Genomic DNA, 13,892 nt, shown 5'->3' with positions numbered 1-13,892 from the left:
AAGTTTTATCGAAGTTTGAAAAGAGGGTTATGACATCTAATAAATGGTCAACATGAATATCATCTATAATCTTGATTCCATATTATTGAAAGGTGGATTTGAAGATGTACTTGGATTTGAAGATGTACTTGGATTTGAGCCTATTGTTACATTCTCCATATCATTCAAAGGTGGATTTGAAGACATACTAGGATTGGTTTCTATAATTGTATTATCTTCCACATTCACCTCTTGCATATTTGCATTATGTACATCCATCCCATCCTCCATGGTATCTTCAATATTTTAATCTTTAATAGTAGTGGAACTAGATGCTTCAATATTATTATTTTTTAAATCCTTATTCTTCTATCTTTGATTCATTTCGCCTCTTCTCTATTTGCTTCAATTTCCTCAAGTCTTATGTCCCTTCTTTCTTTCCTCTTTTGATGATGTTTTGATTCCATGATTACCAAATTCTTCAATAAAAATGAATTTGAAAAATAAAAATCCTTCTTTCTTAATTCTCCTCAAATGACTCTTGATGTACAATATTAAACTCCAAAATTGTCCTCATGGTTGACTCATTCTAAAACTAAATAAAATATCATATGTAAAGAGCATCCACAAGACAATAATCAATAAAAAATACATAATATATCGCTATCATTTGTACATGTGAAGTTGCAGTAAATCAGTAAATCACTAGTAAAATGTTTTCTGTGAATTCATTTAAAAAAGGTCAAAAAACAAACAGGGATCTCGTTTAGTTTTACAATGGGATCCTATTTAGTTTTACAATACAATCCTATTTACTTTTTATCTATTGGATTTTAAAAAAAGTAAACGAGATCTCGTTTAGGATATGAGATCCTGTTTTTGGAACATGATCCCATTTCATAAAACTTGACTTTTGGGTGCAATTTTTGCTATGGGTGTTGGGTTGGAAAGAGGCTTGGGGAGCCAACCCTTAGCTTTGGACCTTATTTGACCTACAACTTGAAGGTCATATTAGTGTGACTAGAAAATACAGACTTTGGACATACATTTGAAGACGTTTCCTGCATAATTTTTTAACAAAATTAAATCCCATTACAAAAGATACCGTGTAGATTATATATATATATATATATATATATATATATATATATATATATATATATATATATATATATATATATTACAGTTGGATTTTTTTTTTTTTTTTTTCTAAAATAATTTTTGATGAAACTAGTCCATAAAATTAAAATTTTAGGTTTTTTTTTTTTTTTTTTAATAACTTTTATATTTTACGTTTTTTGAAAAATAAATTATATGCTAACAATCTATAAACAATTATTTTCAATTTGATTTTTTTTTCAAAAAATGATAAGTTTAGGTCTACTTATGCTTGTCATACACAAGGGGCTTTCAAAACAACAATTATGGCCAATAAAAAAATAGTACAAAAATATTAAAAAAAAATCCTATACAATCTTCAGTGTCTTACGAATCTTTTCCCAAGAGGATTCAAAAAATACTTTTATTTAGGTCAAAATATGCTTGTTGTACACATGCATGATATGGTCTTGAAAAAGTGACTTTTAAACAATGGTTTTTAGACATGCCTATTTAATATCATTTTGTATCATCTTGGTATTAAAATAAATTACATATTTGGAAACTAGACTCCAAGTACTACATTTTATATCACTGAGTCAACTTCTTGCACACACCCTTACTCAAAGATCATGGAAGGAGATGTTTCTTTAGTAGTTGAGTGCTTGGGATGCTAATCTATATGTAGGAATTGATCATTCTAAGGATGAAAATCCCTAGGAGTAGAAATATGCAATAAAGTTAGCATTCACATAGGGATCTAGCAAAATCACCACCAAAACTTGTTTTGTAGCCTACAAAATCATATAATCAACAAGCTCTTCAATTCTACATGCTAAAATCAATAAAGGGTTTATGCCCAAGCTAAATCCATCTATGTCAATAAACTATTTTTTTAATTTTCTTTATTTCTTAATTTACGTTTACTATTTTTAAAAGCTTCAATGAAAGTATTATTCTTCTCTAATAGCACTTCTTGGAGATAAAGGAGGCAATCCTGAGTTTGGTAAGTAGAAAATACAAGCTCAAAATATTCTCCATCAATGTTGATGTTAGATTTATAAAGATAAGGCATAAGAGAACCCTATAGTAGAGAGGTTATCTAGGTTAATTCTTGAAGAAGCTACTATATTTGCCTTTTATGTGTGGGAAAAGTGATTCTAGAATAACATGTGCATTAACCTAGGTCAATCCTTTTCCCATACAATATTAGAGATGTTAGTGGTCTTGACTTGTTGTCCACAAGGAAGAGCCTGATTGTCCTAGACCCACTCTTTTGTTGATTGCATGTGATATGGATTGGTTGAATGTATAAAAGAGAATAATAGATCTGAAAATGAGATACTAGAATAACCTAATGCTGAAATCTCTAGTTGGGTCTATTTTACCTGCATGGTACTAGAAAGCACATTGGGTGGAGATGGTTGGGGATTGGCGGTTGGAACCCACACGAGGAGAAATATAGACATGGAGGCTCAAGAGAAAGAGTAGCAATAGCAAGCCGAAATAAAGGAGGACAAATTATGACCCAATAAGGGTTAAGTGGCAAAGGAGAATAGGAAAACCAGTGAACATAAGAATTGTAGACTTTATGCTTTGCAACCCAAAGGGTGGTTCCTCCACTTCTCTCTACCCAGGGAGTATGATGCAAGGGAATCCCAAGTCAATTCCTAAGCTTGTAGTTGATGAAGACTAGGGTCATGATTTTGGTTTTGAGGGACTTAACTATAAAAGATCATGCTAAACGAACTTATTGTAAGAGAGAGAGAGAGAGAGAGAGAGAGAGAGAGAGAGAGAGAGAGAGAGAGAGAGAGAGAGAGAGAGAGAGAGAGAGAGAGAGAGAGAGAGAGAGAGAGAGAGATGTGAGGAGGTGTGTAGATAAATAATTGAAATAGTTTGTAGGTGGGTTCAAAGGAAATGCATTGAATAGACAACGACAAGAGAGTGGTCACATGTGACATACAATTAATTTAAATTATCATCCATGTGCTAAAATGGGTATAAAGCCATGAGAGAGTTAATGCAAGCCATAACAACAAGTGATTTTGATTTTAAACAATGACATATGTTTGGGCAACAAAAAGGCAAAGAGTAAGAAACTTGAATTTCTACAAGAGTATAAATACAATCAAGTATGGTTGATAAGAAGTTAGTTGGTTTGGGAGTAAAGAAAGCTAGATAGAGTGGTCTAAGGGTTAGACTTAGTCTTATTAGGGCAATAAGGGTAGATAAATAAGAAGAAAGTGGTTTCGAGATTTTTTGACTAGATAGTGTATATAAGAGTCAAAGCACTCCATTGTAATACCACGACAACACCCTTTTGTAAATGTACAACCACATGCCCAAATTAATGAAATATTCATTTTCATTTTCAACTATGCTTATTTAGAGTTTGCTATGTGTGTAAGCATTGGGCTATGTGGTTAGGTATCCCTTTATTGGAACCCCAATCTCAACACTCCATTATTTGGTATCAAGACCGAAGGTTTTTTCTTGCGAAATAGCGAGGAGTATCTAGAAATCTTATAGCAAATATTTTTCAGCAATGCTCAAATCAAGAGGTACTCAATGATAATTGAGTGACAAACAATCCATTTATGAAGGTTAAAAATATCTTAATAGATTCTACTCGATTCAAATTTAAATAATAATAAATTTTATATAAAAAAAAAAAAGCCCACAATAAGTAAAACTATTGAAAAAACATAAATAAAGACATATGAGTAACATTATTAAATTATTTATAAAAACATGTCTGACCAAGAGGAAATTTACGATCTTCCATTATTATGCCAAGAGGCATCTCCAATGACATCAAAGTGTCCGTAAACAAAATTCCATTTTTGAAACAATTTGACATGCAAATGATAGGTAAATGCATGAAATATGCCATGTTTCAGCTTTTGTCTGCAGCTAGATTCACAGTTTTTTGCTTGCAGGACTTTAATAGATTTGCATTCTCGGTGTTTAATATTTTAGAAGAACATTTATTTTACAGATAATTCTCTTCTATTATAAGATATCTCTCGGCATATTTTACATATATTTTTAGTTCTCGCCCTAGGCAGGATACTTATGCATTAACCTGGGTCTTTTTTTTTTTTTCAGCTGACCAATTAGATTTAAGAATTTTAAACAAGTATATAGTTCATATTTATTTTATATTTTATGTAATTATAAAAATATCATTTTTCTTCATTCTCATTGGATCAAATAGAAAATAGTAGGTAGAAAATTCAATTTTCAAAACAAAAAAATCCTATTTTTGTACATTTAATAAATGAAAGTCTGCTGCTTGTACAACCAAAGCAGTACTATTTACTCTACACACAGAAATAATATTTAAAAAAGCATACTAGTTGTACGCAGTGTCCCCATCATTTCACAACGAACAAATAAAGAGACGCATGCCACTTGTTAGCAGGCGGGGCCCACAGATTTATAAATGTTTAGAGCCAATATTAAATTCATTATACACAAATGACCGATTCAAAATTTTGATAATGTTCTCTTAATTTTCTCATTGTTGTGGTGGTATTACATGGATTGGATGGTCAAATGATTTTACATATATTTTATATTAAGTATTTAATTTTTTTATATGTATTTTGTTTAATGTGAGATTTATTTTAGATTTAAGTATCAATGTAAAAAAAAATTTCAATATAATTTTTTTAATGTATTCATTTTTTTATGGGGATCACTAATAGATACTTACAATCTGAATAGCTAATACCTTAGGAATCTCTTTCTTCAAAGACGCAACACTACTAAATTTATCTATGTTTGTTTGGTAAGGAGTAATAATATTATAATGTAATAAATTCGTATGTATTTCTACACAACAAAACAAAGATCCCACATGATCTTTGGGGCTTACACACAAGTGACTCTTGCTTGCTTTTTTTAATTTTAATAAAATATAGGTGTAAAGGTGAAATTAGAATTTTTTTTTGTAAATATTTATTTAATTTTGTGTATATTTCTTTGAAGATGTTTTCATGTGATAATATATTGATAAATGATATATTTTTGTATTAAGTTTATTTTTCACATTTTGGTTTTGGTATATTTTTATTTATCTTCATTTGAATCCATTTTTAATAGATTTTTTTTCTATTTCAAAATATCTATTTCATTTGTATGGATCATTTTCAAATAATTCAATATTGATAAGAATCAATCCTAAAAAGTATACGAAATGGTATCTAAATCTTAATACTCCAAATTCATATTTAAATTTAAACTTCTTCAATCCTTTATATTAATCATTATGAAGTAGTCTAATACATTTTTCATACACTATGTTGTTATGTCATGATATGTAATAAAGTGCAACGTGTATTTAATTTTATATGGACCAATTATCATCATGCTCAAAAGGGTAATAATTACAAAACAATTAAATTCTATAGACTATTAAAAGAACTAAAAATGCAAAATCATCAAATAGGACATCTACATGATTGCAAATGTCGTCTTTAATATTTCTCATTGTCATTAATTTAATACGCTAAAGGGTTTCACCTAAGAGAACTTGTTCACTTACCGTATTAATGTCTATAGACACCACCTTAACATATGCATATATCTATAGGACAATGGAAAGACACTTTTCATTATTACATTTTGCTAGTCCATTCCCACACAACATAGATCAATTTTGTGCACTACATGAAGTTCATGATAATTGAAATCAAACTCGTGGAGCTCGAGATCCATCTACATCACTCTTTATCAATTTAGAGTTTAAAACATCCATCAAACTAAGATAACTAATCTTCCAAAAATGACAAAATATTCCAATCAACACCTCCATAATGATTCTAAGACTACATACACCTATCCCTTTTTTTTTTATAATACGTACTTCTATTTTAATTAATTTATACTAGCCCAATTATTAGATAATTATTTTTATTTATTTGTTTAATATATTTCTCTCCCTCTATCATCATCTCCACTCTTATCTACTCTAAACTAACCACGCTATTGGCAGAAACTTGACGCTTTGCGTCTTTTGTTTAAATATAAGTATACTAGATTATAATGGCGTATCAAACATCTTGAGTGATTTGTTTGAAGGAGAAAAGATAATTAAAGTTCCAGATTTAGACACGATATTGGATGTGCATATTTCTCTTTACTGACTATCCCTAGCCTATGTCTTCACTGACTATCAGTAAGTCCCATAGACTGCTTGACTGTGAGACGTAATTAAAAACATTCATTCATTCACTCAAACGCTATCTATAAACGTTATCTATAAGTTTGAACCGCCCGTTCTCACGGAGGGAACGCCTGCGGCTAAAAATAAATTCAAGAGGATTCCTGGATGTTAAAACAGTGTGATAAGTAACTTCGATTTTGTGTCGTTTTCAGAAAATACAAATTCCTTGTAATCTTGTGCTTTAAATTTTTCCACATTGCAAGATCCAAAACAAAGCCAAAGGAAGCAGAGTCAATGGAGGCACGTCATGACCTGCCCAATCCAAGCTGTCATTGTGTAGGCTCGGTTCTTCCCATGTCCTTTAGCCATGTCACTCCACATACAAGAGCGCTTTTCTTCTCTCTTCAATTTCACCATGAATATGAACATGGCCCAAACCAGTCTGCACAGGTTGCATGCTCCTCCATGCTGTGTCAAACAACAAGATTCTCAAGTTCCTGGTTACCATTTCCAAGCTAAACTCATAAACGAGAAGCCCGCATCCATTCATTCTTACAGAAGCAAACGGCTCACGAAAACAAGGCCAATACGATTACGCCCTCTCTCTGTTTGTAAAAACAGTCATGACCATGAAACCTCTCAGAACAATTCTACTCCACAAGAAACGGGGACCCGATATTTGGATTCTTCAAACATCGATAACAGCGTCTGCAGCAGCAGAAGGGAAGCAATTCTGAAGCCACTGTTGACATTGGGTATCTGTTCAATGCATTCCATTGCAAAAGCAGAAATTGCTCAACTGGATTCTGTGAAAAATCCTGAACATTTGGGACTCGATAAAAAGGTGGACACAATAAAAGAACCAGAGAAGATGGAATCCAATACGAAGAAGTTAGCAAGCATGGAGAGCAACATTAGCAATTCGAGAATATATGATGCCACTGTTATAGGGGAACCTGTGGCCATTGGAAAAGATAGGCAGCGGGTTTGGAATAAGCTCCTAGGAGCACGTATTGTTTATCTTGGAGAAGCAGAATATGTCCCTGATCCTGATGATAAGGTAATTTCTCTGTTGCTCTCTTTTCCTATTTTGAATTGAATTTTGCAGTGTCTATCGGAGCTGAGATTGTTTTTCTTTGGAAACATAAAGATTGTTTGTCTTTCTAGTCTTTAAGGGGCCGGATTTCCTAGTCACCTTGTTGGTCATATCTTATTACTTTTGGGTTTGTTTTCTTAAAACTAAAACGTCATCATACGTAAAATGAGAAGAAACCAAAACGAAAACGGTAATGTCTTTTTGGCAAATCCATCTTAGATATATGCCTGCTTTCTGTGCTTGCCCTGTTAAAACATAACTTTCTCAACATAAAAATAACCACATCTTAGCCTCAGAATGATAGTCATAAGCATGCATTCCTATCATTCTTGTGTTTTAAGGTGAATTTGTAAAAATAAATAGGATCCAAAAGCCGATAGTGAGCCCTTCTAGTTGACAAAGAATATCATAGCAGTCCGATTACTTAGGGCAAACTCTCTCGCTGGGGATGCAGAGGTGAAACTATTGGGATTTTACTGTGGAAGGCGCAGGAGGGATCCCTCCTGCTGTTGGCATTGCCTAGCCTCAGGCGATCATGCATACCTTATGTCAAAAGATTTCTCTGTAACCAAGCTTTAAATGCGTTCATTTTAACCACCATAGATTACCGTTTGAGCCCTCATCCTTGCCAACTCATTATCAAAAATGGCAAAAGTAATAGATTTTGGATAATGTCAGTTTCCATCGGTTATTCACCACTCATTCTATACAAAAATCTTAGCTGAATTACCACTCATTATTCTATACAAAATTATATCACAGCATTTTGTTGAGGCTAAACGCAGCTTTGTAATTTTTTGTGATGTTTCTTGTGTCTTCAACCTCACTTTTGGCCCATCCAATCTGTTAATATTTTGGTTTTTTTTTTGAAGACAACTCGAGCTAGAACAAAATAGTATGTGAGGTTAAACCTCTCTTCAAATTATGAGGGCAAGCCTCCTGGAAATTGAAATAATCCTAGACTCTTGACTGTGGACAAAATTATAAGTACTAACAGTATGGCACAATAACTGCCAGGGGCTGTTGCAAAGTGAAATGAACCAAATGGATTTTGCCCTATCTTTTCTGCCTCAGGTATGGGCGCAAGACCAAGCGCGACTGCTCTCTGACAAGTGAGATTTTATATTTTAAGACTTGCAATCAAATGAAACAACTGTACTAGGATAAATTAGAAAACAACAAGTATGCATACACAAAAATAGGATAGATGAATCTTCTGACACATAAATATCTAAATTTTTTTAGAAACTGATAACCTAGCTGCATACAAAGCCACAACTAAGATGAATCGCTTTGTTAGTACAAAGCCTAACACTACTTCTCACTTTACATACATGCGTAAAACTTAAACTAAACACGAATGAAACTTTTTGTAGCATAAGCATAATATTAACTATTATTTTGGAAATATCACGCTCAAAGCACTTATTATAAGCTTACAGAACCTAACCTTTGAGATTTTAGGATAGTAATTAAATGATCCCAAAATTTGTTGTCTATAAAGCAAACCCTAAAAGTGACTGAAAAGCTGGAAAGAAAGCAATTTTAAAGCACAAACTAATCGAAACTATGCTTTAGATAAAAGCACACTAAAGCAACATAAAAATCAGCTCTCCAATATTTGCCCTAAAATAGGAACTCTCTGAAAAACTGGACTAGCAAAAAATAGCTATTCTGAAAATCCTTGTATCTGCTAACTAACCACGGCAGATCTTTTGATGCCTCACCATGATTTGAATCTGAAAACCCTAGCCGTATTGTCCATTTGAACATTGAAATTGCCGATTTTCAGTTTGAAAATGGCGGAAAGCTACTGCAAAGTCTGTTGAAATGACTACAACATTGCTGCCCAAATCCTTGTTTTAGGCTTGAAAAATCATTGACAACCGATGTCATTTGCATGCTCAAATCAAATCCTCGTGAAAGTTGCTAGAAATAAGTCCATGGACACAAGCTAAAAATCTGAAACCCTAACTTTTTGCATGGTGGCTGAAAATTGTAGGTTTCATAACTAAAAACTCCTAGAGTATGGATATATGACAACAAAAACCCTAAGGGTGCCTTGCAACGGTGAAACCTAATGAAAAACCTAAGAAATCCAACTGTGGCGTGCACCTATGAGGGCATATCCAATTAAAATCTGCACTTTGGAGATGATAACTTTGCAACGAAAGGAACATTGTGTGCTTAGAGGGTTATAACCACTTAAAACATGGCTATAACATCAAAAGTGTTGTATGCCAGGAAATAATCACGGCAAAATGGGAAACAAAAATAAAATTATGTTAGAGATTTACAACATGAAGTGACATACATCTCCATGTGCTCATATTACCATTCCAAATGACAATGTTATAAGTGCAGAATCAACCATATGTGGTAAACCTGAGGATGATAAATGAGTGGGGAGATATCAATGCCTCAGCCTACTATGGTGGTGTGTGTGTCAAGATGACACAACTGAGAAACTCTCAAGTGCAAGGTGTAATAGGTGGTAAAAATGCCTCCAAAGCAAAAAAGCTAATCCAATCCTTGTTAACTCTTAACCCCAACTCCTATTTCATTATCACATAATCAAATTACTTTTAGGAAAGGTAAAACCGATTCACTAGATTCATCTACTTTCATTAGTATTCCCAAAAGTTTCTTCCAAGGTAAGCGTAGGTAGTAAGCTCAATTACAAAATCACAATCATTTACTAGTGTTTCTGGTACGAGTTGTAAGAGGTTTAAACTATCCATTCAACATAAAGCACAGAACATCAATCATGAGTCACACATTTTAAGAATGTGAAGAGAATAACATTTCAAAGGCTCTAATCTTTTCAAATCAACAATGCTGTAATATTCCCTGCTGTAGATAGACTAAAAATGCAAGGAATATTTGCTTACAGTTGGCTGTCAAACTGCGTGTTATGCTTGCCATGTATTTTGCGTGTTATGCTGATGAGCTGTCTCAGAGTTTTCAGACTTGTTCCCTAGTTGTTGTATGACTGAAAATGTGCTATGTGCCACAAGGAATATCATCAAACAGTTATCCTTCAACTCCCAAAACCTGCTGCTGTATAATCTGATTGCCTTGTTGGTGTTTGTTTGTTTCCAAGTGGGTTTCAATGTGATTTGTATTTTATGAATTTGCACATATAAATGTAAAGTTTAGATTGAGACTAAACCACATGAAGAAATGCCAAGCTAATGCAAGAACAAACGACATCTTCAGCTGTTAGACATTTTGACAAACATTTGGCAGACTTTCTAATTCGCTGTGCATGTGCAACATAACATTAACTTCTCAAATCACAGTCTTTATTAAATTCAATCCCAAATACAAATACAATGCAATTTACTAGGCCACTTGGCTTACAAAGAGATTCATGGGACTGTGAATGCTTCCCTACAGCAGTGACATTAATCAACTGAGACTACCAATTTCAGTAAGAATCTATCACACAAGAACCTGATTATTGAAGTGCATGATGTTGCTGATGAAGAAGCAGTCAATATCCAAACAAGAGCCCTTTGTTAGCTCAAATCGAATTATTCTTCAGAATCGCCCCTGCTGCACATGATGGTCTGAAAATAAATAATTATCAGCTTCTAAGTCTTCACTCTTTCTCCAAAAAGGATCGCTATCTCTCTCCAACCAAAATGCCAATGTCAGTTGCCAAATTCGATGCAAGTGTGGGTGTCAAGGAGCAAAATCGTGAGACTTAGCAGTCTGTTACGGCTTGTCTTCAGATCTGATTTGTGCATTGATTTCTTCTTAATACTCCTTCCAAACACTCCTAAGTGAATCGCCCTTTGCCCGAAATGATAGTGCTGTCCTCCAATGTCAATTATGATGCTACAACAATGAGATGTTAGCAGAATCGTGGGCATGAAGGAAGGGATTCGAACTATCTCAAGCCTGATCTCCCAAATTTCACCTCAATCAGTCTTCTATTGAAATTGCCTTATGTCCTCAACCAAAATCGATCCAATTGGGTCATACAATGTAGATGGGCTGAATACCCTACAACCAACCTACCATGGAACTGCAACAAAGGGGGTATTGTGAACCAAATCGTGGCACCAATCCAATCTGATATAAACCTGAGAAAATTACTGAGATAAGAACTTAGTGAATAATAGTGCAAATCAGCTCCAAATAGCAAAGTTGTTGAAGACACTTGATGGCGGAAATGTCTCCAATTTGAACCCAAGTAAAATTGGCCCTTGGCCACCAATGTAGCACAAATGAGATGACTGAAGTATCACCTCCTCCATGCAACCCCTCAAGAGATTTCACTCCCTCAGTTATGCTATCAATGGGAGTTTTCGTTCCCAAAGACAATATTCTGCAGAAACCCTTGTCTCCACAAACTCCACAAAGCAAATATCAATTCCTGGTTGATTAGAAGCTGAGTTAAACCTCCTTTTATACTTTTTTAATCCATCATCCAGAAGCTTCTAGAAATAATATTAATTTAATATTATTTCACTTAAGTGACTTTATGATATAATATTTAATTAAGTCAATTTATTAAATTAATTAAATATAAAGTCATCTTTGTATCTTTAATTTATTTGATAACTTTATAAATAATTAACTTAATACTATTAATTAAAATAATTAATTAAGCTATCCATGAAAAATAATAATAATTTGGACAACTTAACTAATTAAATTAATTAATTATTCTTACTCCAAAAATGGGGACATTACAAATGCTTAGATAGAGAGATAGCAATAAGCATATGAATGTTTATTCACAAAATCTATACATGTGCAATATCCTCAGTTCTAAGTTTAATTTGAAAAATGTTCAATTTGACTAACGAACCTTCATGCAAGTGAAAAATCTTAATCCATACACTCAACAATGGGATTAAGTAAGGATATATATAAATATATAGAGAGAGATTAAAACAAACATTCAGTTCAATCCTACTTCAAGCATCACTTTCTTTTAAAAAAAGGCATCAATTTAATTTCAAAAGAAGATATATATAATACTGTAAAAACACTAAATTTAATTTTGAGTGAAATATTAAATTAATTTTGCAAGATGCACTAATCTAATTCCAATACGCCAGCAAGCAGGAATGCAATTTGTGGATTAAAATGGAAGAACCCATAACTCTTTGATGTAATGCCTGATTGTAATCTTGTTTGAAAAGGTGAAATAATTCAATGCATGGGAATTGTTTGTAGAAATGTTTTAGCTGAAATTAATTGAAATATGGAATCATTTAAAAACACATAAATGCTCGATGAGAATTAATTGGGAATACAACCCTCGTGAAGGCATGCAAATTGTTTGGCAAAATGCCTCCATGGAATGCAGTCTCATTGAAGGTTAAAAAAACCGAGATACAAATGCATAAATAGATTTGCTGATAAAATCTAAGAGACTATTAAGGAAATGCCTTTGGCAAGTGTTAAGGACAAATGAATTTTTTGTTGAATGAAATAGATTAACTTTCATAATACTTACTAGGCATGAATACAAACACCACAAATATGCAAGTTTTGCATTGCGTGGACAAGGAATTGACTGTTCATTTGGGACAGTATACAGCAGCATGAAAGTAATTGTTTTGACAAGAATATAAATTCTGGAACAAAACAATCATGAGCTAGATTTGTACGAAATTGAGATGAATAATAGAGATCTCAATGCAACTTTCCATGTATTTATAAAACGATAAATTGAAATACTATGGTGAGGTGACTGCATACTAACTCCCAAATTCATAACTTACGAAGTACATTCTACAATATCATACTTCAACCTTGACAAGGTCATCCATATGGAATTATTTATATCATTTTCACAATGAAACAATACTTAAATGAAATACACCAATGGGAGTAAAACTAGCATGGAACACAGCTGCAATCTATAAGTGGAAAGTAATCACAAGCTCCAATAAGCCAATGAAGCAATGTCTACCTCTTGACCAATGCATTACCAAGGGCAATGTTCCACATTCCTGAGAGAGAGAGCAAGCAAATCCACAAGTGCAAACATACAAGGTTGGGTTACAGAAATATTCATTGTAAACACAGGAACAGTTCACGATTCAAACACATTATGGAATCCAATTGATTCCAAATCAAGGGAAAGTTACTAGTGAGTAAGACAAAGAGTAAGGTAGAGCTCGTGCTACTTTAGCACATTCCTCCACGAGGATTAACTTGATTTAACTCTGTAGCCATTCCATCTCCAAAAAGCTCTACCTATCACAATAATCATATAAACCCAAGGGCAATGTTTGTATAAAAACCTTCCATGACATCCATACCACAAGGTAGGTATAATAGCCTTTAATGGCATTCTCAGAGTGTAGTGTACATTCAGACTTGGTGACTCGTTGTACAGTCCTCAGGGGCAATTCATTAAATTGCATGGTTATTGGAGAGTAGTGTCTTAGATATGCTGATGGTCAGGATATATTTACTAAATTTTCCTTTCTGCTTCTAGAAGGGGGAGCCTGTTGCAGATTTCAAGTTCACTGTGCTGGGCTCTACCTTACATGGCTCTCCATCCATACTTTCTTATCAAAT

General features: G+C 33.3%; 1 protein-coding gene across 1 annotated transcript in view; it reads left to right on the top strand.

Moving 5' to 3' along the window:
* Window positions 1-6,507: 6,507 nt before the first annotated feature.
* The window catches only part of LOC131079299 (protein RETICULATA-RELATED 5, chloroplastic), a 146,089-nt gene continuing 138,704 nt past the window's right edge, over window positions 6,508-13,892 (top strand). The window contains exon 1 of the mRNA XM_058017207.2: window positions 6,508-7,307. Coding sequence (XP_057873190.2) covers window positions 6,615-7,307 — 693 coding nt within the window. The 5' untranslated portion in view covers window positions 6,508-6,614. The remainder of the gene's footprint in view (window positions 7,308-13,892) is intronic.

Source organism: Cryptomeria japonica, chromosome 7, assembly GCF_030272615.1.
Source record: "Cryptomeria japonica chromosome 7, Sugi_1.0, whole genome shotgun sequence".
In the NCBI taxonomy this organism is placed as follows: Eukaryota; Viridiplantae; Streptophyta; class Pinopsida; order Cupressales; family Cupressaceae; genus Cryptomeria; species Cryptomeria japonica.
This window is presented reverse-complemented; position numbering and strand designations above follow the sequence as displayed.